The sequence below is a fragment of the Rhincodon typus genome, chromosome 37, assembly GCF_021869965.1.
Source record: "Rhincodon typus isolate 14 chromosome 37, sRhiTyp1.1, whole genome shotgun sequence".
In the NCBI taxonomy this organism is placed as follows: domain Eukaryota; kingdom Metazoa; phylum Chordata; class Chondrichthyes; order Orectolobiformes; family Rhincodontidae; genus Rhincodon; species Rhincodon typus.
In genome coordinates, this window is record NC_063368.1 from 20,969,445 (window position 1) to 20,996,772 (window position 27,328).

Below are 27,328 nucleotides of genomic sequence, written 5' to 3' on the forward strand. Positions count from 1 at the left end.
GCTGCTTGGCCTGCTGTGTTCATCCAGCTCTGCACCTTCTTGTCTCGGATTTTCCAGCATCTGCAGTTCCTACTATCTCCGAATGAAATTCTGTTCTTTTGATGAATATTATCAGCTTTTCAGATGGTCCCTTAAAGGGAATGTGGGTACAATCCATGGCATCTTGAACATACAGAATACCACCATGGCTGTGAATGCCATTGCCATGTCTTCTGGATTGTTCTCATCTGCCCAGCATCTCATGGCATCTGCAGCCATCTAATTCAGTGCATTTGTTACTCCTTGTGAGTTGCTATTTGAAACATGCCACAAATGTAACCTGCAGACTCTTGGAATCAGAGTAACAATCACAGAATCTCTAGCGTGTGGAAGGAGGCCATTCAGCCCATTGAGTCCAAATCAACACTCCGAAGAGCATCCCACTCAGACTCATCCCCCAACCCTCTCCCCATAACCCTGCATAACATGGCTAACCCACCGAGCTTGCACATCCCTGGAAACTGTGGGCAATTTAGCATGACCAATCTACATAACCTGCACATCTTTGTGGGAGGAAACCAGAGCATGCAGACGAAACCCACCCAGACACAGGGAGAATGTCTGCCTGTGTGGAGTTTGCACAGTCACCTGAGGATGGAATTGAAGCCGGGTTCCTGGCCCTGTGAGGCAACAATGCTAACCACTGAACCAGCATGTCACCCAGCTGCAGTGGGCCTCAAAATCACTGGCACTGGGTTGCCAATTAAGCCCCATGGACTCACATCATCCAGCATTAGGGTGCGGAGTTCTGTGATTGTATCCTATGAGCAGGTATGTCCCAACAAGGAAATGAAACCAGATGAAATGATTGAATGGGGGATATGCCGGGCTATGAGGTTGCAGATTGTATTGGAGTACAATTCTGTTGCTGTTGCCGGCCCACGTGCCTCATGGATGCCCAGTCTTGAGTTGCCAGATCTATTCAAAGTCTGTCCCGTTTAGCATGGTGATAGTGCCACACAACAAAATGGAGGGTATTCTTAATTTGAAGGTGGGACTTTGTCTCCACAAGGAGACAGGCTGAGAGATTGGTAAGGATGAGGTCAGATATGTTTTTCCCTCTTGTTTCTTCCCTCACCACCTGCTGCAGACCCAGTCTAGCAGCTAGGCCCTTCAGGACCTGACCAGCTCGATCAGTAAAGCTGTTGTCAAGCCACTAGCAAAACTGAAATCATGGGAATTGGGGGCAAACTCTCTGATAGTTGGAGTCACACCTGGCACAAAGGAAGACAGTCGTGATTATTGGAGGTCAGCCACCTCAGCTCCAGGATATCCCCTCAAGAGTTTCTCAGGGTAGTGTCCTCAGCCCAACCATCTTCAGCTGCTTCATCAATGACCTTCTCTTCATCATAAGGTCAGAAGTAGGGATGTTCACCGATGATTACACAATTGTTCAGCATTATTTCATTTGTTCAGCATTTTTCACAATTCTTCAGATACCAAAGCAGTCCATGTTTAAATGCAACAACATCTGGGCAATATCCAGGTCTGGGCTGACAGATGGCAAATAACAATCATGCCACACAAATGGCTGGCAAGGACAATTTCCAATTAGAGACAATCTAACCATCACCCCTTGACATTCAATTGTATTACCGGCACTAAATCCCCCACTATCAACATCCTGGGGGTTACCATTGACCTGAACCCCAATTGGACTCATATAAATACAGTCGTTACAAGAGCGGGTCAGAGGTTAGAAATACTGTGACGAGTAACTCACTTCCTGACACCCCAAAATTTGTCCATCATCTTTAAGGAACAAAAACAAAGTTGCTGGAAAAGCTCAGCAGGTCTGGCAGCATCTGTGAAGGAAAGAACAGAGTTAATGTTTCGGGTCTTTGTTTTTGTTCCTGATTTACAGCATCCACAGTTCTATCGGTTTTCATCATCTTTAAGGCACAAGTCAGGAATGTGATGGAATACTCGCTACTTGGCTGGATAGGTGAAGCTCCAACAACACTCCAGTTCTGTCTACCAGGTGACTTACTCATAATTTAAATGTTATGCATCGGAAATTAAGACAATCTTCCTGATTTGGCAAAACTGAAATGAGTTTCTTGCCTCCTCATAACTTGCTCTTTGAAAGCTGGAAGCTTGTGGGGAGGTGACGGCCTAGTGAAGTTATCGCTGGACTGTTAATCCAGAGGCCCAGTTAATGTTGAAGCCGGACACCATCCAATACAAAGTAGACCATTTGATTGGCATCACATGCACAAGCATCCATTCCCTCCAACACTGATGCTCAGTAGCAGCAGATGCACTGCTAAAATTCACCAAGACTCCTTAGACAGCACCTTCCAAACCCACAACCACTTCCATCTAGAAGAACAAGGGCAGCAGACACAAGAGAAAACCACTCCCTGCAAGTTCCCCTTAAAGCCACTTACCACCCTCACTTGGAACTATGTAACTATTCTCCTTCAGCATTGCTAAAAATCCTGGGATTCTCTCCCTACTTACAGTGCATGGACTGCAAGAGGGTAGCTTACCACCACCTTCTCAAGGGCAACTAGGGAAAGACAGTAAATGGTGGCCAGCCCACATCCTACAATAGAGTAAAACAAAAATGCCAGCTTAGCCCTGTAAACTCTTGTGTTAGCTGGGGGTCTGTATTAGCTGTTTTTCTGCTGACTGGTCTCCCATCCTTGTGCTGCCTCCTGTTGTTACTTTTGGGCTGCATGCATTTTTGGTGTGCAGCATGACATTCATCAGCATCACACATGCCCTTCGATCATCACGGATGAACGAGTACAAATTGAATGATTCCTTTGATGCCACAAACTCTCACTTTCTTCTTTTTTATTCATTCACGAGAGTGTTGTTAGCTAGGCCAATTTATTGCTCATCTCTAATTGCCCAGAGGGCACCTAAAAGTTAACTACATTGCTGTTGGTCTGGAGCCACATGTAGGCCAGACCACATAAGGATGGCAGCATTTTTTCCTTAAAGGATATTAGTGAACCAGATTGGTATTTCCTGACAATCAACAATGATTTTATGGTCATCAGTGGACCCTTATTTACAGAATTTTATTGAAATCAAATTCCACCATCTGCCATGGTGGGATCCGAACCCTGGTCCCCAGAACATTACCTGGGTCACGGGATTAACTGTCCAGCGATGATACCACTAGGCTATCACCTCCCCATAAGTTTTCAGTTTTCAAAAGGCGAGTTATGAAGGGAAAGGACTCATCAGAACAAATACAAGAATTGCACAATTTCAAACAATCACAGTTCATACCACAGGAGAACAGGGTACTGATTGATTTATAAATGGATTATAATTGGCTGAGACATTGATGTGGAGAAAGTAATGAACTATAGGCTCTCCAAATTCCTGGTTAATTCAAAAAGGTCATTAGACTTGAAAGTGAGCTTTTAAGTTCATAAAAATAAAGAGCCTGTCACTAACTGACAAGCATCCCAATTCCTTACCCTCCCATCGCTGACTCAACTGAATACAGTTTTCCCTGACAAGCGATGTCCCACACAATGTTTTATCTCCACCGTCCATCAAGCTAAACAAAATTCTGCCCATTCTTACTTTGCCTTTCGGATTATCAACTTTTTACCTCTAGCAACATTGATGCTTTTTCTCTTATTAAGAACCACAGATCACGAGAAAGGTCTCAAGTAACTGAATATCTGAGACTAGAAAGGGGAGGCAATGACCTTATGGCATTATTGCTGGACTGTTAATCCTGGCACCTAGGTAATGCTCGGAGGACCTGGGTTCAAATACCACTATCTACCAATTTGAATTCACTAAAATAAAATCTGGAGTTAAGAGTCGAAAGAATGACCATGAATCCATTGATGATTGTTGGGAAAAACCCATCTGGTTCATTAATTAGGCATGGGCAATAAATGCTGGCCTAACCAGCAATGCCTTTCACATCAATGAATAATTTTTAAAAAATTCATGTAACAAAGTTAGCACACCATTGAAAAGGAAGGGTGCAGTGGGATGGAAATAAATAAACTACTAATTTTCTTACTTATATTGACAAATTTCGATAAGTCGCCATCACATCCACATTATTAGATAGGACTTTCATTTAATCAATATTTGTTTGGAATTCATCAATTATCATGAGTAAAAATAAAACTGAACTTCTAAATCCACTTATAATCCTTGTTGCATTTTATCAGTTTTACATCCTGAACAGACACACCTTGAAACTTTTTAAGATCCTTCATAAACACAGATGATGTCCCATATGTTCGTTCATCAAATATAAACACCACCTCCTTCGCCTCAGCATCATCTGCATTTTGAATAAGTTCCTATAGAAAAAGAAAGACCATCAATTACGTAATGCATGACATCTGTTTTGTGGGAGGTGTGAAGTATTAGGCTTAAAAAGGGAATCTTCAAACCAGACCTTTAATGGTTAATCATTAAGGGTTAATTGCTTATTGCAGTGAGCAATTGAAACAAAGTGGAAAAATACAAGAAAATAGGCCTCATGTATATTTTAAAAAGTGCCTTCTTTAGCTGGGAGGTAACTGCATAACCTTGATTGTCTGTGGGAACCATTCTTTTATGTAATTAACACAGATTGAGAAGGAACTGCTGTTGAAGAAGACTTGATCAGTTACTGCAGTGCAAACAGTTGATAATACACACTGCTGCCACACTGTGTGTGTGGGAAAAGGTGTTAATATTGAAGGTTATGAATGGAGTGTCAGTCAGCCAGGTTGCTTTGTCCTGGTGGTGCTGAGCTTCTTGAGTGTTGTTGGAGCTGCACCCATCCAGGCAAGAAGGGAGTATTGAATCACACCCCTAATTTGTGCTTTGTAAATGGGGAAACAGGCACTGAGGAGTCAGGAGGTGAATTACTCACTGGAATTCCCAGCCTCTGACCTCCTCTTGTAGCCACAGAATATTGTTAGTCCCATTCAGTTTCTAGTCTTTGCTAAATGTATGGTTCAGAATAATGTCAAAGACACAGGTTTGATTCTCATGCCAACTTATATGGACTTGAGCGTTGCCTCCTTGCCGTGGCCCCAAGATTAGAAAGTAATGGCAAACAGCCAAGAAAACAATTCCGAGTGAAGTGTTTGAGGACTCTGGATCTTTATTCCATGGAGTTCAGAAGAATGGTTAATCTGTGGACCTCATTGCCAGAGAGGGCAGTGGAGGCTAAGTCATTGAGTCTATTTGAGACAGAGATAGATAGGTTCTTGATTACTAAGGGAATCAAAGGTTACGGGAAGAAGGCAGGAGAACGGGTTTGAGAAACATATCAGCCATGATTGAATGGCGGAACAGTCTTGATGGGCTGAATGGCTTAATGTTTCATGCTGATAACTTTTTAAATGTTACCTTAGGTTTGTTCTCCACAGATGCTGCCTGACCTTCTCATTCCAGAATATTCTTCATGCTCTCCAGCATATTCTGTTTTGATTTCAGAATACCAGCATCTGCAGTATCTTGATTTTATAACTTCATAGATTTCAGTTTGAAAATCCATGGTCCATAGTGTGAAGCAATTTATGAATTTTAGAACTAAGTCAGTATGGTGTTATTCATTAAAATGTTTGGCAAGTAGAGAATTTTTAAAGGGTGTTTTGTGTCAGTTATGGCCCTTGTGGAGGTTGAGTTCTCATAATTGGATTTTTAATTTATTTGTTCTTGATGAGTGAAATCTTCTGAACTTTATTGTCACAGTGTCTTTGGGGTTTATACTCATGACCTTGAGGCTAATAACCCTTCTGCATCTTCTATATTTGGATCAGATGCATTTACCAGCTGCTGTTCTCTTCTGGTTTAAGTGCTGTGCACAGATTATGGTTTTGCATAATCTATTTCCAGCTCAGCTGAGAATTTAAATTCTGAGAATTATGAATGATCATTCTGTCTTGAATCTATATTGTCATACATTGCTGTGTCTATTTTCTGGATTTCTCCACTGAAAACTATTGAGAGAAGAGTGACCACAGGAGTACAGAATCAAAGGTGAAGGACCACAGGGTAATTCAGAATGGGAAATTAAGAGAACAACGGAAAACTAATAATGGTACTAGAGGATAAGAACTTAATAAATAACTGAAAGGAAATGGCATTGGAGGTGAAGGAAGTTGCATTGGATCTACTGGTTCATTTCTTCCTGTCTCCATCCTCCCCTTCGAATTCTGCTGAGTAAGCACGTTTTAAATAATTAACTATATAAGACTTCAGAATTATACACATTTAAAATACTAAACAAATGATTAAAAATTGAATTAAGAAATCAAACTCTTCACCGTCACTTTTGGCTTTTAGTAAGGTTCTAATGAAGCACAATGCCTTGTTTTCCACAAAGGCACTTGATAGCCTTGAGGTCTCAAAATTGAATATCATAACTTAGGAAACTGGCTGCTTTATGTCTGTTCTCCATTTTTCTTCCATTCTCTCCCCATCCTCCCTCGCCCTCTCCCAGCCTTGTCTTGTTTACTTTACTTTGAGTAGAGAAGATCCATTTTCTCTTTTCACACCTTAACTTACACCATTTTGCATTATTTTTATCTTTCACCACCATTAACAACCCCTTTGTGTTTTGCACTAAGCCTCTGCTTCTGTCAAAAGTATTTTTAAAAAATTTCCAAAACCTTTTAGTTCTGAAGAACTCAACACATTAACTCTGTTTCTGTCTCCACAGATGCTGCCAGACCTGTTGAGTTTCTCCAGCATTCTCTCTGTTTGATTCACTGTCATCCTTCTGATTGGGACTTTATAAAATTAATTTCCAAGATGTGTGTCTATCACTAGGCCAGCGCTGTTGCCCATTTCTAAACGCTTTGGAGAAGGTAATGGTGCTAACCGGCCATGATCATATTGGATGGCTGAGTAGGCACAAAATGCCAAACAGCCTACTCCTGCTCCTATTTTCTATGTTTCTATCCATTTAAGAATTAAATTTGTTTCTGTTAATTAACAGATACCATGATTTTGAATATGATCACCATCCAGCGTAAGTTTATGCAAACAGATAGCAAACGGATAACAGCAAGGTAGTCAAGAAGGGCCAGGCAAAGTACAGCAGGAGTCCCCAGAACATGTTTATTTTTTTCCCAATCAGTATTCAGCTCCAATTTCTGAAAAGTGGTGGTAAATGTTTGATTGTAGCCAGAGTCAAATCCAAGGGACTTTGGCTGAGATTTTATATATTCACCTCTTCCCAGTTATGAGCAGGTGGGCAGCATAGCAGGAATGTAAAATCAGGTAGACTGGCGGGAGGGAGATCATGCCTGTTATCTATGTGTATCTACTGGTATTTTGCCAGTGGTGAGGATGGCTTCAGATGATCCATTAGCCCTTGGGCAAAGTAATGGTATTCCACCTGATGGCAGGTTTTGCTTGTTCCATGAGGCAGGCTAGGGGTAACAGAAGCCCTCCCTATCTCAAAATTTACACCCCAATTTACACTTCCCACCCTCTCAATTGCAGCCTTCACCTTCTCATGGGGTCCTGTCTGACTAGCACTGACAAACTACCCACTTACTTCTGTGTCCAGATCGAGTGATGATCCTCAAGGGGAGAGTTGACTGTATTCCCACAAGTGGTCACAGTTCCTATTGTTACTGCTGGGAGTAGAGCTACTAGGCTTATGACTGGCTGGCAGCACATGGAGGTATGACATCTTTTGACATGGTGAAGGAAGTCTTGAGCTGAGCTAATGGACAGCCAGTTGGGTTAAATTCAGGTTAAAGCTTGATGGCCCCGAGGATTTGAGATTATCTATGAGTTTTCAAATTGGGGTCGGGGTGGTGAGCTACTGTGTCTTCAAGAAATTGTGGCCAACAGTTACCTCAGTTGTGAGTAGAGTTGAACAGCGAGTCCATAGCTCGGAAAACAGACTGGTGTTTCTATGGCCTCAACCATGAATCTAGAATGGTATGTTGCCTCCTCGGTGCCTGGCTTAAAGAGATTATTGAGTAGCTGCAGTAGCGAACAAACAGCCAACAGGTACAGTCCAAATTAATACCAATGTCATAGGGACAAAGAAGTACGAGGTCCAACCATAGATTTTAGGAAGTTAGGGAAGAAATTATAAAGCAAGACCCCAAATGTAGTAATATTTACATTACTCACAGTGCTAGCACGAGTGAATGCAGAAACATGAGGAGAGATCAAATGACTTCATGGCTGAGATGTGAGCTTTATATCAGTAGGACACTGGACCTCTTATAAATGGAACTTGGACCAGGCAAAACAGTACTGAAGATGCTGGAAATCTGAAACAAATAGAGAGAATGCTGGAGAAACTCAGCAGGTTTGGCAGCATTTGTGGAGAGACAAAGAGAGTTTACATTTCGAGACTGATATGATTCTTCTTCAGAACAACTTCTCCCAGTTCTGAAGTGTTACTCCTAGCCCCGGCAATCCCTTCTGGTCTCAATAAAATAGTAGTTTTTAGTTTTAGAATAAAAACATTTAAACAAACATGCTGGAGAAACTGCAGGACTGGCAGCATCTGAGAGGGGAGAGACAGAAAAAGTTAACAATTCAAGCTCAGTATGACTCTTCTTTGGAATGGTACCCGCACATTTATAGCAAGACTTTCTTTTTAATTTGTCCATGGAACTTGGACAACTCTGCTTAGGCAGCACTCAGTGCCCATTCCTTCCTTATTTTTGTATTCCAATCCTCATTCCAATAAAGGCAGCATGTCATTTACTTTTCTAATTGCTTTCTATACCCATAAGCTAACTTTCAATGCAAGTCTATCTGACCATCAACATAGAAATTTCAAGCCTTTTAATGATACTCTGTTTTTGTATTCTTACTTCTAAAGGAAATGACATGACACTTCTCCACTTCTCAGCTGACTTGTTGCCCACTTAGTTAACTTGTTTATAATTCTTTCAGCCTATGTCCTCCTCACAATTTATATTCCTATCTTGCATTGCATTATCAGCAAACTTCGATGCTTCTTTGTCTCAGCGATCTACATAGATTGGAAATAACCAAAGTTCCAGCATCAATCCTTGTGGGTCTCCGTTACTTACAGCCTATCAACTTGAAAATGAACTATTTATCCCAACTCATTGCTTCCTTTGCAATAGCCAACCCTCTATCCATGCTAATATATTACATCTGATTCCGTAAGCCCTTATCACGCATATTAACCTTTGTGTGGCACTTTCTTGCAAAAATTTTGGAAATCTAGATGTACTACATTCAATGATTTCTCTTTACTTGCCCTACTAGTTATATCCTCAAAACGTTCTAATAAATTTGTCAAATACATTTCTCTTTTAGAAACCCATTTTGATTTTGGTCATATTCAGATTTTATAAGTGCATTCTTTTCCCAATGATTGATAACATTTGAAAGTCCTGCCTTCTCTTCACACCTGCCCTCCTTTCTTGGGTAATAGTGCTAAATTTACTAATCTCCAATCTGCTAGGACCTTTCTAGAATCTGGGAACTTTTAGGTAAGAAGGACCCATTGGGAGAAAGGTCAAAAATAAGAGGACACTGATTTAAGGTGATTGGCAAAATCTTTTCAACAACAAGCGGTCAGGATCTGGGTTGCACTGTTTGACAGTGTGGTGGAAAGAGAAGTGGATAATGTCTTGTTAATTTTAGGGGTTTGTGCTCACAGTTACCTGATTCAGGCAGTTGATGAGCTGTAAGTAATTTTCAGATTTTATTGAGTTTGTTAAGAAGCAGCAGTTTAGATATGATCCATTACTCAATTAGATAAAGAAAATATTGGGGATGGTGCTCTGATACCAGAGGGCAAACAGGCTGTTGGCATGGAATGCTTTGGTCTTGTACAAGTGACGGGGGCAACATCCTGCTTTCTAGCCGAGGAGTCAGTGAGCCCTTCCCTTGGTCTTGCTTTTCCTCTTCTGGTCCATCTTTCACCTGCCTGATGGGGACTGCTTGAAGAAGGCTGTTGTGTGAAGATCACCTGATGAGAACTGCTGTCCACCAGGTCTGCTTGATGAGATCTACCCAGAAAAGAACGCCCCCCTTCTCTGGCCAAGGGACAGCCACTCATGACATCGGATGATTGTTGTTCTCTTGCCTGCCTTCATCTGAGGCTTAGTTTTCATTCCTTTCATTTCAAAAACAATGCACTGATATTAGGGTGCACTTGGCACCGGATAAACTGTTAGCATCAGTTTAGTGGGTATTGCGACCTTCATGTTTTTTGTAATTCTTCCCTTTGTTTTCATATGCTACAATTTTGGAAAGTTAATTACTGCTGTAATCATTGGTAAATGAAATCTCATATATCAGATTAAATACTAGGAAAATTCAGTTGTTAAGGGACCCCAATATTAACAATCTAAAGAGAAAACATTTGCAGGGCTCAGTGAAAAGACAGAAATGGCATCAGTTAAGTAGCCCTTACAGAGAGGCAACACACACATACAGTCAAATATAGTTCAGTCAAGGAGCCATCTTCTTTGTTGTAACTATTTTACGATTCTATGCTGCTCCAGTTTTCAATTATTAAATTAATTACAATGAAACTAGATTAAAATTGAACAGAAATGATTTCAAGGAAATGATCCCAATTGAAAGATGACATTTTCCAAGGAGTTAATAATCCATTGTTCTGTTGTACAGGATTTACCTTCAGAATTTGGCCACCATCAGGATATCTACGCAGAATCTCTTTCAGGTAGTCAATAAATGGTGGAGTAGTTGCACCAAATTTCTTCCTACATAAATGGAAAAAATTGTGAATTTGTATTTAATTTCCAAGTTAAAATTGTCTTATTGCCACACCCAATTATTTTCTTTGCCAATGGATACCACTATGTTCCACAGTCTGTTCAGTCAAAAGCCAGACAAAATATGACACCATACCACCCTTGTAAACAAAATCACCTGAACATGATCAGACAATAGTTCATTAATTCAATTTTATAAAAAATAATTCATTATACCATACTTTGGACTCAAGATCATAAAGAGGAACTCCTAGACCAGCATGACTTCAAATGGACTAACCTCAACCTTGCTCATTTTCATTTGCTAAACCACCTTTCTTGAATCTGTTCAGTGTATGTTTGTGCATAAGAAAAATTGAAACAGGAAAGAAAACAGGTAGTGCCAAGAAAAATAGACGGTAATAAAACTAAAGAAAGGTCGACATTAGAAAGGACCAAGGCACATAAATTACTTGAAATTAAAATTTAAAACAGGAATTAGGAAGAATTTATTTATAAAAACAAATTTGTGGATTTATATGCAAGGCTGATTCTCTCGCTCCTTACATAGACCTCATTTTTCCAGAGTTGTTAATCATGCTCTGCTACCCATCCCTATGCCATGATAACATTTTTTGTCAACCAGTCACAGACCATAAGCATCATCTCAGAGACTGAACCCACAGCATAAGTATTACTAAGCAACATCCTCTAGCCTTCTGAACTAACCACTGTTCTGAGGGAGGATACATCAGAGGACATGTGCAGCAAGGCAATATGGGTAGAAGTCAAGAATAGGGAAGGTGAAATCACAATGTTGGGGGTATACTATAAGCCTCCCAACAACCAGCAGAAGATAGAAGAGAGAATACGTAGACAGATTTTGGAAAGATGTAAAAACAGCAAGGTTGTTGTGGTGGGTGATTTTAACTTCCCCTATATTGACTAGGACTCACTATGTGCTAGGGCCTTGGATGGGGCAGAATTTGTAATTCAGGAGGGATTCTTGACACAATATGTAAACAGTCCAACCAGGGAAGGGGTTCTACTGGACCTGGCTCTGGGAAATGAGCCCAGCCAGGTCAGCGAAGTTTCAGTGGGGGAGCATTTCTGGAGTAGTGACCATAATATTGTGACTTTTAAGATACCCATGAATAGACATAACAGCAGTCCTCGGGCAAAGGTGTTAAACTGGGGGAAGGTGACCTACAACGATATTAGGCAGGAACTGGAGAATTTTAATTGGAGGCGGCAGTTTGAGGGTAAATCCACATTGGACATGTGGGAGTAATTCAAATGGCAGTTGATACGAGTTCAGGAAAGGCACATTCCTGCGAGAATGAAGGATAGGTTGGCAAGTTATGTGAACTTTGGACGAACAAGGATGTCATGACCTTGGTCAGGAAAAAAAGAAAGGAAACTTATATAAGGCCCAGGAGGATGGGAACTGGTGAAGCCCTTGAATCATATAAGGAAAGTAGGAAAGAACTTAGACAAGGAATTAGAAGGGCTGAAATGGGTCATGAAAAGTCATTAGCAAACAGTATTAAGGAGAATCCCAAGGCTTTATATACATATATAAAAAGCAAGAACGTAGCCAGGGCAAGGGTTCACCCATTCAAAGACAAAGGATGGAATCTATGTGTGGAGCCAGAAGAGGCAGGTGAGGTCCTAAATGAATACTTTGTGTCACCAAAGAGAAGGAATTGGTGAAGGATGATCTCAGGAAAGGGAGTGTCAAGTTTCTAAGCCAAGTTGCTATTAAAAAGGAAGAAGTGTTACGCATCTTGAAGGTAGATGAGTCCCTAAGACCTGATGGGATCTATCCCAGAATATTGAGGGAGGCAAGAGAACTAGCATTGATAGACATCTTTGTATCCTCATTGGCCACAGGTGAGGTCCCAGAGGACTGGAGAATAGCCAATGTTGTCCCATTGTTTAAGATGGGTAGCAGGGATAATCCTGGAAGTTACAGACTTGTGAGTCTCACGTCGGTGGTAGGGAAATTACAGGAAAACATTCTCAGGGATAAGATCTATATACATTTAGAAGCAATTGGACTTATTAGCAATAGAAAGCATGGTTTTGTATGGGGGAGGTCATGCCTCACTAATTTGATCGAGTTTGTTAAGGAGGTGATGAAGATGATTGATGAGGAAAAAGCAATTCATGTTTACATGGACTTCATAAAGCCTTTGACAAAGTCCCTCATGGCAGACCAGTACAAAAGGTGCAGTCACATTGTATCGGGGTGAGCTGGCAAGACGGACTCAGAACTGGCTTAGTCATAGGAGACAGGGTAGTGCCTTCTCCTTATACCCCTTGATCCCCTTACCAATCAAGAACCTATCTATCTGTTTTAAATACACTCATTGACTTGGCCTCCACAGCCTTCTCCAGCACATGTGCAATCATCTGCAAACATTCCCAGCACATGTGCAATCATCTGCAAACATTCTCACTTCTCACTTTATGATGGAGGGATGGTCATTCATGAAGCAGCTGAAGCTGCTATGCACTTAGGACACTACCCTAAGGAACTCCCACAGTGATGTTCTCGGGCTGAGATGATTGAATTCCCACAATCAAAATCAACTTTCTTTGTGCTAGGTATGACTCCAACCCAGCAGAATTTTCCCTCTGATGTGCACTATCTCCAGTTTTACAAGGGCTTCTTGAGAGCCTGTTTAGTCAAATGCTGCTTTGATAACAAGGAAAATCACTTTCAGCTCACCTCTGGAGTTCAACACTTTTGTCCATGTTTGGACCAAAGTTGTATTTATCAAATCATTACTTGATAGTACTGTTAATGACCCATTCCAGTACCATGAAAAGTAGGTTAACGGGGTCATAATTGGTCAAGTTGGATTTGTCCTACTTATTGTTGATAGGAAATACCTGGGCAATTTACCACGTTGCCAGGTTGATGTCATTGCAGCTGTGGATTTTGGATTTGAAATCATCACATGCAGTAAAGGCCTGCAGATTATAGAATTTCAGTGCAGTGTTATGACCATAAGACATAGGTGCAGAAGCAGGCCATTCAGCGCATTGAGTCTACTCCTCTATTCAATGAGAACATTACTGTCCTCAATGTCCCTTTTCCCCACACCCTTGATTCTCTTACTATTAAAATAACTGTCTATTGCAGTCTTGAAAATATTTAATGACACAGCCTCTACAGCCCTCTGTGGTAAAATTCCACAAATTCACTACCCTTAGATAAGAAATTCCTCTTCATCCATGTCTTAAAAGAGCGCCCCTTTATTCTTAGATTATGCCCTCTGGTCCTAGACTCTCCCACAAGGGTAAACAAACTTTCCACATCTAGGATCACTGGGCCCAAAATGTTAACTCTGATATCTCTCCACAGATGCTGTGAGTTTGACCTGCAATTTCTGTCTTTGTCCTAAGAATCTTGTATGTTAAAACTGCCCAAATTATTTCAGCTGGGGAAGAGAGCAACCCCTGTGGATATAATTACATTCCAAACATCTAGACTGAATTTGGCCTAAAACATCCATGTTGCTCAAATCAACTACAATGCATTGAATTTTATTTAAAGTTAATCCTGAAACATTGTATTTTTAGGCTTTAACTTGGATAGTGTGAACAAGAGAGAGGAAGTTTCCTTAGAAAGTAATAACTGAAGATAATCATCTAAAGATTTTGAGCAGGAGGGAGCTAATTCTTCCAAGTAAGTTAAATTGAGGACCCTTCCTTAACTGACAATTAGCACTGGTTATCATCATACAAACATACAAATTAGGAGCGGAACTAGACCATTCAGTCCATTGAGACTGCTCCATCATTAGAAAGATCACAACTGATCTGATTATAGCCTCTGGTCCACGTTCCCACCTACCTCAATAAGCTTTGATGTCCTTGTTAGTCAAGAATCAACCGACCTCTACCTTAAAAATATTGGATAGCTCCATAAGATGGTAAGACATTAGAGCAGAAGAAGGCCATTCAGCTTGCTGCATCTGCTTCACAATTCAATGAGATCGTGGTTGATCTGATAACTTCAACTCCAATTTCCTGCCTTTTCCCTGTAACCGTTGATTCCCTTATTGATTAAAAATCTGTCTATCACAGCCTTGAATATATTTAATGACACAGTTTCGACAGCCCTCTGCAGTAAAGAATTCCACAGATTTACTACCTTCTGAGAGAGAAATTCTTCTTCATCTATGTCTAAAATGGGTGATTCTGAAATTATGCACTCTGGTCCTGGACTCTCCCACAAGGGGAAACAACCTCTCTGCATCTACCCTTTTGAGTCCCCTAAGAATCTTATACGGTTCAATAAAGTTGCCTCTCATTTGTCTAAACTCCAAGCAGTATGAACACAACTAACTCATCCCCTCCCCTTAAGACCCTCCTGCATATCCAGGATCAGCTAAGTGAACCTTCTCTGGATTGCCAATACCTGTAAATGTTTCCTTTAATAAAACGTCCAAAACTGCTCATAATATTCTAGCTGTGGTCTGATTAGTGCCATGTATAGTTTTATCAATACCTCCCTACTTTAATATTCCAATTCCTTTGAAATAAAGATGGACATTCCATTTGCCTTCCCTACAACCTGCTGAGCCCGTTTGCCTGTTTTTTGAGATTTATGCGCAAGGACTCCCAAATCCATCTGTGCTGTAACTTCCTGCATTCTTTCTGAATCGAAATAATATTCAGCTCCTGTATTCTTCCCGCTAAAGTGCATAACATCACATTTACCCACATTATATTCAATCAGCCAAGTTTTTAACCAGTCACAGAACATAGAACACAGAAGTGTACAGCACAGGAACGGGCCCTTCGGCCCACAATGTTATGCCGAACACAACGCCAAATGGAGCTAATCCCTTATGCCTACCCTTGGCCCATATCCCTCCATTCCTTGCATATTCCAGTGCTTATCTAAAAGTCTCTTAAATGCCCCTATTGCATCTACCTCCACCACAACCCTGGCAGTGTGTTTGAGACTCCAACCACTCTCCGTGTAAACAAAACTTGCCCCTCACATATCCTTTGAACTTTCCCCCCTCACCTTAAATGCTCTGAGTACTAGACATTTCAACTCTGAGAGAAAGATTCTGACCGTCAACCCTGTCCATGCATCTCATAATTTTGTAGACTTCTATCAAGTCTCCCCTCAGCCTCCGCTGCTCAAGAGAAAACAACCCAAGTTTTTCTAGCCTCTCCTTAATACCCTGTAATCCAGGCAGTATCCTGGGAAACCTCTTCTGCCTCCTCTCCAAAGCCTCCACATCCTCCCTGTAATGTGGCAACAGAATTGAACACAATACTCTAAATGTGGCCTAATCAAAGCCTTGTAACATCTGACTCTTGTAATCAACGCCCCGACCAATACAGGCAAGCATGCCATGCACCTTCTTTACCACCCCATCTACTTGCGTGGCCACTTTCAGGGAGCTACGGACTTGAACCCCAAGATCCTTCTGTATATCAAAGCTGTTCAGAGTCCTGCCATTAACTGTATACTTTCCCTTAACGTTAGATCTCCCAAAATGCAGCACCTCACACTTACCCGGATTAAACTCCATCTGCCATTTCTCCACCCATATGGAGTGGAGAACTGATCTATATCCCATTGCAACCTTTGATAACCTTCCACATCATCCACAACTCTACCGATCTTTGAGTCGTCTGCGAACTTATGAATCCACCCATCTCCACTTTCATCCAAGTTATTTATATATATAATCACAAACAGCAGAGGTCCCAGTACGGATGCCTGCGGAACACCGCTAGTCAAAGACGTCCAGCCTGAAAAACACCGATTGGCAATTGGCAAGCCAATTCTAAATCCACGTGGCCAAGTCACCGTGAATCCCACGCATCTTAATCTTTTTTGGATGAGCCTACCTTGAGGAACCTTGTCAAAAGCCTTACTAAAATCCATGTAAATAACATCCACTGCTCTACCCTCATCGATCACCTTCATCACCTCCTCAAAAAATTTAATCAAGTTAGTAAAACATGACCTGCCCTGCACATAGCCATGCTGACTATCCCTAATTAGGCCATGCTTTTCCAAATGCGTGTAAATCCTATCCCTAAGAATTCTCTCCAATAGCTTCTCAACCACTGATGTGAGACTCACTAGTCTATAGTTTCCTGGATATCCCTATTTCCCTTCTTGTATAGAGGAACAACATTAGCTACTTGCCAGTCTCCCTGGACCTTTCCAATGGCTAACAAGGATACAAAGATCTTGGTCAAGTCCCCAGCAATCTCCTCTCTTGCCTTTCTCAATAACCTGGGGTGGATACCATCGGGCCCTGCGAACTTATCCACCTTAAAGCTCTTCAAAAGATCCAATACCACTTCTTTCTGGATCCCAAACTGGCTTAGCATATTAACATGCTCCACACTAATCTTACAATCCTCCATATCCTTCTCCTGGGTGAATACCGATGCAAAGTACTCATTTAGGATCTTGCCCACATTCTCTGCGTCCAAGCACAAGTTCCCTCCTTTATCCTTTCGTGGTCCTACTTTCTCCCTAGCTATCATTCTGTTTTTAATGTATCTATATAATGCCGATTCTCTTTGACCTTAATTGCCAAGGTCATTTCATGACCCCTTCTTGCTCTCCTAAATCCCTGTTTGAGTACTTTCCTGCTTTCTTTATATTCCTCACGGGCCCTGTCCGATTCAATTGACCTGTATATATCCCTCCAAAGACTACTTGTGTCATTGTCACCACTTGGCTTCCAACCAATTTGTGTCATACTTGCCTTCCAACCTACCTGGAGTTCGAGCTTCAGACCCCATAAAACATCACAAAAGGAGGAAGTTACCCCTTTTAGGTTAAGTGCAGAGGAAGACCAATACAACCTGAATCAATAGAATACAATTTTTTTTATAGATGAGGGCATTTATGAATCCCTCCTTTGCCAAAATGATTCCCCTTTCAGCTCCAACTCTCTCCTTGGCACTGACTCACCTTTCAGCACACTTCTCTATCTTAATCATTATCAGGACTACTCCCAAATGGGAGTGATCCATAATTTCAGAGCCTGACATTTGTGAGGCCACTTTTGGAATACTGCATTCAATTCTGGTCTCCCTGCCATAGGAAACATGTTGTTAAAATTGAAAGGGTGCAGAAAAGACATTTTTTTATTCATTCACAGGATGAGGGCTGGCAGCATTTATTGCCCAGAGGGCAGCTAACAGCCAACAACATTGCTGCAGGTCTGGAGTCACACTTAGGCCAGACCAGGTAAAGATGGCGGTTTACTTCCCTAAAGGACATTAGTGAACCAGATGGGTTTTTTCAACAATCAGCAATGGTTTCACGGTCATCATTGGACTCTTATTTTCAGTTTTTTTTAATTGGATTCAAATTCCACCAGCTGCCATGGCAGGCTTTGAACCTGTGTCTCCAGAACATTATCTCAGTTCCTGGATTAACAGTCCAGTAATAATACCACTAGGCCATCGCCATCTCCGAGGCCAGATGTTGCGGGTTTGGAGGATTTGAGCTGGAGGGAGAGGCTAAATAGGCCGGAGCTATTTTCCCTGGAGTGTCGGAGGCTGAGGGGTGAACATATAGAGGTTTCTAAAATCATGAGGGGCATGGGTAAGGAGAATAGCCAAGATCTTTTCCCCAGAGTAAGGGAGTCCAAAGTAAAGGACATAGGTTTAACGTGAGAGGGGAAAGACTTAAAAGGGACCCAAGGGGCAACATTTTCACACAGAGGGTGGTGTATGTCAGAAGTGAACTGCCAGAGGAAGTGCAAAAGGATACAAATTACAATGTTTAAAAGGCATTTAGATAGGCACATGAATAAGAAGGGGTTAGAGGGATATTGGCCAAATGCTGGCAAATGGGCCTAGATTAATTTAGGATATCTAGTCGGCATGGATGAGTTGGACTGAACTGTTTCCATGCTGTACAACTCTATGACTCTATAAATTCTCCTTCAATAAACTCTCACTATTTGTTCTCTCTTAAGATTTGCCCTGCCCAGTAGTTCTGTGCCAGGAAACATCAAAGAGGAAACAACAATATAAATTGCTAGAGAAGCTCAGCAAGTCTGGCAGCATCTATGGAGAGAAAGTAAAGTTAATGTTTTGTCCAGTGACCCTTCTTCAGAATGTTCTAAAGAAAGTCACTGCGCCCAAAACATTAACTATGCTTTCTCTCCACAGATGCTGCCTGACCTGTTGAGTTTCTCCAGAAACTGCTGTTTTTGTTTCAGATTTCCAACATCCTCTGTTCTTTGCTTTATTTTAACATCAAAGATGACATGCATAAAAATATTAGGTGACACAGGAAGATTTCAACTGGATTATATCACAGTGATGTAAAGATATAGGGACTGTGTTAAGAACTTGGTAGCTCAACTTGGATCTTCAGATAATAATTTTGTGACAATGGAAAAATACTCTGGCTGAAGGAGATCCAAAATGGCCTATGTAGAAAACATTGGAACTTAGAGATGCTGAAATAAGAAAATGAAGCACTAGTTAAAAAGATAAGGCTACTAGCAGCATGAATGAGCAATGGAAACAGATCAAAGAATCTGTCAAGAAAGGAAAGGCAGAAAACACTGAAGTGCCAAAGGATCAAAATACAATGGATTATAATTGTAACTTTGCAGTAGATGGAAGAAAGAGAAAATGGAAGCATGTGTCTATATTTCAGCTTGCCTTCTTCAGCAGACATTTGAAGAATGAGCGATGCAGAAAACAAAATGGCACAAGAACAATGGTTGAAAGAGCAGTGGGATATACTTAAAGAACTGGATCGACAAGAAATGATCAAATCATGATCAGAAAGTACAGAAGCAGTGGCAGACATTTAAAGTGATATTTCATAATTCTCAACAAAGTTATATTCCATTTAACTAAATCTTCATTGTATGAAGGATGATCCATGGCTATCTAAGGAATTTGCTGCTGTGTGCTTTGCTTCACAAAGACATGGCTCACTCCTGTTACACCTGACTGTGCCTTATAATCCGAGAGCTTCTCAGTTCATCAAATGGACTGATCTGCATCCTCGGTTAAGGCAAGGGGCAATGGGGTCTGCCTCACAACCAACACCACCTGGTGCTCAGACATGGCAACCCTGGCGAGTTACTGCTCCCCAGACCTAGAATATCTTACAGTAAAGTGCTGTGCAAGTTCACCTCCGCTATCCTGACAGCAGACCATATCTGACCCCATGCAGGAGTCAAGAGTGCATTTGACAAAGTATACAACACAACAAACAGTCTTGAGACAGAATACCCCGAGGTCTTATTCATCATAGCTGGTAACTTCAAACAGGCCAATTTCAAGAACTTTTTGTTTATTCATTCACGGGATGAGGGCGTCGCTGGCTAGGCCAGCATTTATTGCCTGTCCCTAATTGCCCAGACGGTAGTTATGAGTCAACCACATTGCTGTGGATCTGGAGTCACATGTAGGCCAGACCAGGTAAGGATGGCAGTTTCCTTCCCTGAAGGAAATTAGTGAACCAGATGGGTTTTACCAACAATCGACAAAGGATTCATTGTCATCACTGGACTTATTAAATTCAAATTCCACCATCTGCCTTGGTGGGATTCAAAGCCAGGTCCCCAGAATGTTACCTGTGCCTCTGGATTAACAGTCCAGCGATAATACCACTAGGCCACTTGCCTCACTCGTGCTATCAAAATAGATCAGCCTTCTTGACAGTGAACACACAGAAAGCAGCCAGACCAGATGGAGTCCCTGGCCATGCACTAAGATCCTATGCAGACCAACTGGTGGGAGTATTCACTGACATCTTTAACCTCTCCTTACTATGAGTTGAAGCCCCCATCTGCTTCAAGAAGACCACCATCATCATGGTACCGAAGAAATATATGCAGCATACCTCAATGACTACTGCCCAGTGGCTCTGACCTCCATCATTATGAAGTGCTTTGAGAGGTTAGTCATGGCCCACATCAACTACTGCCTACCAAGTTGCCTCGATCCTTTGCAATTTGCCTACCAGCGCAACAAGTCCACAGCAGATGCCATCCCCCTGGCCTTACACTCATCCCTGGAACAATTGGATAACAAGGATATCCAAGTCATGCTCCTACTTATTGACTATATTTCCACCTTCAACACCATAATTTCAAACAAACTCACCTCTAAACTCCAAGACCTAGGATCTGCTCCGCCCTCTGTAACTGGATCCTCGACTTTCTGATGCATAGACTGCAATCAGTAAGAATAGGTGACAACACCTCCTCCACTATAATCCTCAACACCGGTGCCCCAAAAAGCTGTGTACTCAGCCACCTACTATACTCCTTATAACTCATGACTGTGTGGCCAAGTTCTGTCACAACTCCATTTACAAGTTTGCTGATGACACCACTGTTGTAGGCCTGATCTCAAACGATGACGAGACGGAACACAGGAAAGAGAATGTTTAGCAGCACGGTGTAGACAATAATCTTTCCATCAATGTCAGCAAAACAAAGGAGCTGGTCATTGACTTCATCAAACAGAGTGGAGGGCATGCTCCTGTCTGTATTAGTGGTGCTGAAGTCGAGATGGTCGAGAGTGTCAAGTTCCGAGGAATGACGATCACCAACAATCTGTCCTGGTCCACCCATGTCAATGCAATGGTCAAGAAAGCACAACAATGTCTCTACTTCCTCAGGAGACTAAGGAAATTTGGCATATCTGCAAGGACTCTGACCAATTTTTATAGATGCACCATTGAAAGCATTCTATCTGGATGCATCACAGCTTGGTTTGGCAACTGCTCTTCCCAAGGTTGCAAGAAACTACAGAGAGTTGTGAACACAGGCCAGTCCATCACGCAAACCAGCCTTCCATTCATTGACTCCACCTATACTTCCCGCTGCCTCGGGAAAGCAAACAACATCAAAGACCCCTCCCAACCCAGTTATACTCTCTTTCACCCTCTTCCATCAGGCAGAAAACATAAAAATTTGTATACATGTATAAACAGATTCAGGAACAGCTTCTTCCCTGCTGTTATTAGACTTCTGAATGGACCTCTCAATTTTAAATTTAAGGTTGATCTCTCTCTCTGCACCTTCTCTGCAGCTGTAACATTATATTCTTCACTCTGTTCTATTACCATATGCACTTTGTATGGTATGATCTGCATATACTGCACGCAAAACAAAACTTTTTACTGTACCTAGGTACAAGTGACAATAATAAGTCAAATCAAAGTTTTTTGAAGATGACATCAAATTGAAAAATAGCTGCAAAGTTTAGTCGTCAGCCAGAAGATTGTGAAAATTTTAGAAACGTTCAATATTTGACTTAGGGAAAGTGGGAGAAAAGTAGAAGATGAGACTAGCTCATAAATATTAAAGTAATAGGAGCCTTAATTAATATAATAGAAAGGAAGAACAGTTAAAGTAAATGTTAGCCCCTTAGAAATCAGGCTGGGAAATGAATAAAGGGAACAAAAAATATCAGAGGCTTTGAACAAATATTTTGCCTCTGCTTTTGCAGGAGACCATTTAAAACATCTCAATAATAGTAGAAAACCAAGAGAGGAACCTTAGACAATCACAATCACGAGGAAAGAAAGCTCTAATCACAGTAATGTGACTAAAGGCTGATAAGGCCCCCTAGACCTGATGGCCTGCATTCTTGTGATTGAAGTGAAATGGTTGCATAGATAGTGGATGCACTGGTTGGAATCATCCTGTTAATACCTGTCACAGAATCTTGGCCTGATTAATTTATCTGATTTCCTGTGGAACAAAATTTATTGTATGTCACAAAAAAAATCGGAGTCACCCTGTCAATATAATGATTGCAACAACACATGAGCAGCTCCATCTGCATCATACCTTGTTTTCTTACTACTGTTGCTTAAACTGCCAGCAGCTTGACTTTCACGATGCAGCAAAGAAGCCATCATAAGAGATGCTGCTGCACACCTAAATAAAAGTTATATAAATCAGTCACCAATGTCTGTGCAAGAATCAAGTCAAAAAGCAAGATTTCCATTTCCTTGGATGCACACCCATAATACCCAGTTTCCAGAGGTGAAAGAATATGTAGTTACATAGAACATAGAACAGTACAGGCCCTTCGGCCCACGATGTTGTGCCAACCTATTATCCTATTAAGATCAATCTACCCTGCATACCCTACATTTTACTATCCTCCATGTGCCTATCCAACAGTCGCTTAAAATTCTCTAAAGTAGCTGACTCCACTACCATTGCCAGCAGCACATTCCACACGCCCACCACTCTCTGTGTAAAGAACCTACCTCTAACATGTCCCCTATACCATCCTCCAATCACCTTAAAATATGCCACCTTGTAATAGTCATTTCCGCCCTGGGAAAAAGTGTCTGACTATCCTCTCTATCTATGCCTGTCATCATCTTGTACACCTCTATCAAGTCACCTCTCATCCTTCTTTGCTCCAATGAGAAAAGCCCTAGCTCCCTCAACCTTTCCTCATAAGACCTGCCCTCCAGTCCAGGCAGCATCCTGGTAAATCTCCTCTGCACCGTCTCTAAAGCTTTCACACCCTTCCTATAATGAGGTGACCAGACCTGAACACAATATTCCAAGCGTAGTCTAACCAGGGTTTTACAGAGCTGCAGCATAACCTCGCAGCTCTTAAACTCAATTCCCCTGCCAATGAAAGCCAACAAACCATACGCCTTCTTTACAACCCTATCAACATTGGTAGCAATTTTGAGGGATCTGTGGACATGGACCCCAAGATCCCTCTGTTCCTCCACACTGCCAAGAATCTTGCCATTAACCCTGTACCCTGCATTCAAATTGACGTTCCAAAATGAATCACTTCACACTTTTCTGGGTTGAATTCCATCTATCACTTCTTTGCCCTGCTCTGCATCCTGTCAATGTCCCATTGCAACCTACAACAACCCTCCATGCTGTCCACAACTCCACCAACCTTCATGTCATCGGCAAACTTACTAACCCACCCTTCCACTTCCTCATCCAAGTCATTTATAAAGATCACAAAGAGCAGAGGTCCCAGAACAGATCCCTGCGGAACACCACTGGTCACCGAGCTCCAGGCTGTATACTTTCCATCTACTACCACCCTCTGTCTTCTATTGGACGTCCCTGAATCCCATGCCTCCTTACTTTCTGAATGAGCCTACCATGGGGAACCTTATCAAATGCCTCGCTAAAATCCATATACACCACACCTACTGCTTTGCCTTCATCAATGTGTCTTGTCACATCCTCAAAGAATTCAATAAAGCTTGTGAGGCATGATCTGCCCCTCACAAAGCCATGCTGACTATTTCTAATCAAACTGTGCTTTTCCAAATAATCATAAATACTATCTCTCAGAATCCTCTCCAATAATTTGCCCACCACAGAAGGAAGACTGTCTGTAATTCCCAGGATTATCCCTATTCCCTTTCTTGAACAAGGGAATGACATTTGCCACCCTCCAATCATCTGGGACTACTCCAGTGGACAGAGAGGACGCAAAAATCATCGCCAAAGGGGCAGCAATCTCTTCCCTTGCTTCCTGTAGCAATCTTGGGTATATCCCGTCTGGCCCAGGGGACTTATCTATCCTCATGTTTTTCAAAATTTCTAGCACATCCTCCTTCCTAACATCAACCAGTTTGAGCATATCTGCCTGTTTCATGCTGTCCTCACAAACGTCAAGGTCCCTCTCACTGGTGAATACTGAAGCAAAGTATTCATTAAGGACCTCCCCTACCTCCTCTGACTCCGCATACAAGTTCCCTCCACTATTCCTGATTGGCCCTACCCTCACTATGGCCATCCTCTTGTTCCTCACATAAGCATAGAACGCCTTGGGGTTTTCCTTGTTCCTACCCACCAAGGCTTTTTCATACCCCTTTCTAGCTCTCCTAAATCCATTCTTCAGTTCCTTCCTGGCTACCTTGTAGACCTCTAGAGCCCTGACTGATCCTTACTTCCTCAACCTTAAGTAAGCTTCCTTCTTCTTGTATTAAGCCTCATTAGAGCACCATAGCAGGCCTGAAACAAATATGTTGGCATGGGAATAGGTCGCATGCTAAAGAGGCAGGCAACTGGAAGTTCTGTGTCATTTTTAAAAACAGTTACTTATTATTCAACCCAATTCACCCAATCCACCACATCCGCGTCCTCATAAAGCAAAATCTTTTCCACAGATCAATACACATGTTTAAGCCATGTAGTTCACAAACCATTTTTCTAACAAAAAACTTCAAAAACCTGACGACATATATAGCAGATATATTGTCATAAACAGTATACCTTAACAGACACTGGTGGGATTTTTTGAACAATTTGGTCTGGAATTCAACAACTTAACTATTATGTAATGAGAGTTGATCAAATGTATCATCTGGTACTAAAGTTTCCTCTAGGGAAAAATGATCACAACATGTCAAAATTTCATGTTCAGTTTGACGATGAAGACAGAACCTAGGGTCTTAAACTTAAATTAAGGAAATTACAAAGATATGAAGGCAGCAATGCCTAAAGTAGATTTGGAAAACAGATTAAACACTAAAATGCTAGATAAGCAGTATTAGACATTAAAGATTATTTTTATAAAATATTGATCTCCACAGCATACAGCATGCATGGCAAATGGTAGTGCTAGTTACATGAATTTGCCAGTTCTATGAGAAATATGGCTGACAGACCTCAAATTGTTGCTACCACAAGATCAATGTGAGTTTTATCAACAATCAGCCAGACTGTTCAGAATTACAGTTGGTGCAGTTATGATCAAAAAGAAGAGACAAACAGATAACCAGATGATCAGCTCTGAGAGCAAATAAATCTACTGTGATAATGCCGTGGCTTTAAGAGGTTATTTTGTCATTTTTTTTAAGGCAGAGGTATCGAGTAGTCTACCCAAACTAGTAAACAGCTAGTGAGGCCTTGGGTTTTTAAAGTTGGAACAATAGAAGCAGCCTGATTGGGTGGGATTGAGCTCTCACAGAACCAGGATTTTCAGTTTTTTTCAGCTTGCTGGGGTCTCAGCAGGGCTGGAAGGCAGTGAATATCTCCCAGCTGCTACACTCTTATCTCAGTTTTTTCTGGATGTTTTTCCTCTTGGGCTACTGAAGTTGCATGTAAGACAATTCTGTTTTCTGAATTTGCCTTAAGTCACACGACACCAGGTTATAGTCTAACAGGTTTATTTGGATTCACTCAAGCTTTTGGAGTGCAACCCCTTTGTCAGGTGCAGTGACTTTATGGGATGTTATTACAGTGAAACAGTTACTGTTTATTTACAAAATAATCTAATGGAGGAGGTAGACGTGAAAGGTAGGAGTACTAAGGACAGTGACGGAAAGCAATCACATCGTAGCCAAAGGCCTGGTGGAGATCTGTTTGAATATGTCCAAGCGTTGGCTAAGTTCAAAGAGAAGGATGTAGCAGCCTTTTTCATTTCATTTGAGAAAGTGGCTAAACAAATGAAATAGCCTGTGACTTTGTGGGTATTGTTGATCCAAACAAAATTGATAGGTAGCGCTAGTGAGATATTTGCATCGCTCTCAGAGTAAGTATCTGGGGAGTATAATTTGGTGAAAAAGCCATCTTAAGTGCATATGAGCTATTACCCGGCACCTACAGATAATGTTTCAGGAATCTAAGGAGGGGACTTGGTCAAATGTATATTGAGTTTGAAAGGATCAAACAAAGTAATTTTGAGAGTGGACAAGGGCATTGTGAAAAGATCAAACATATGACGCTTTTAGAGAGAGACAATTATTTTTGAGGAGTCCAAAAATTCACTTCCTGAACTATTAAAAAGTCATGTGAAAGAGCAGAGAATTAAAACTGCAAGATGAGCAGCAGAAATTGCAGATGATAATGAGTTGGTTCATACATCAAAGTTTGGCTTCCGACATCAAATTGAGTCTGTGAGGGATAGAAATTGAGGAAAGAAGATTTCCTCAGGTGATAAGGGAAAAGGAATTTTCATTGAAGATAGTAAAGATGGTTTACCACAGGGTAAAGAGGAGACCGATGAGGGGGAAAGAGGACTGCAATAAGTAGGCCACATGAAGTTGCTGTGAATCATAGAATCCCTACAGTGGGGGAGAGGGCCAGTCAGCCCATTGAGACCACATCAACCCTCTGCAGAGTATCCCATCCACATTCAACCCCGTATCCTATCCCTGTGATCCTGGCTAAACCACCTAGCCTGCACATCCCTGGACACTATGGGCAATTCAGCATGGGCAATCCACCAAATCTGTGCATTTGTGGACTGTGGGAGAAAACTAGAGCAGCCAGACATGGGGAGAACATGCAAATTCCAAAAGGACAGTTGCCCAAGGATCGAATCGAACCCAGGTCCCTGGCACTGTGAGCCAACATTGCTAACCACTGAGCCATGCGCCATGTTGGTGATTTAGTAAAAGCACTGGGAAGACGGATATGGGAAAACAGGATAAGCCAGTGAGTTTTGTTGAAGTGGTAAAGCAAACTAAAAAGCGGCAACAGAACGTACAAGCTGGTGAGGGGTTGGTTAAGAAGAAAGTGCCACACACACAAACACACGCCCACACACGCACACTCTCTCTCTCTCCCTCTCTCTCTCTCTCACACACACACTCTCTCTCACACACACACACACACACACTCACACTCTCTCTC

At 41.6% G+C, this 27,328-nt stretch overlaps 1 protein-coding gene across 1 annotated transcript in view; it reads right to left on the reverse strand.

Moving 5' to 3' along the window:
• Positions 1-27,328, reverse strand: part of si:dkeyp-118h9.7 (sacsin) — a 109,193-nt gene that overhangs the window by 40,352 nt on the left and 41,513 nt on the right. The window contains exons 2-4 of the mRNA XM_048617483.1: positions 22,538-22,627; positions 10,622-10,709; positions 4,220-4,331 (exon numbers count right to left, since the gene is read on the reverse strand). Of these exons, the coding sequence (XP_048473440.1) occupies positions 4,220-4,331; positions 10,622-10,709; positions 22,538-22,627 (290 nt within the window). The remainder of the gene's footprint in view (positions 1-4,219; positions 4,332-10,621; positions 10,710-22,537; positions 22,628-27,328) is intronic.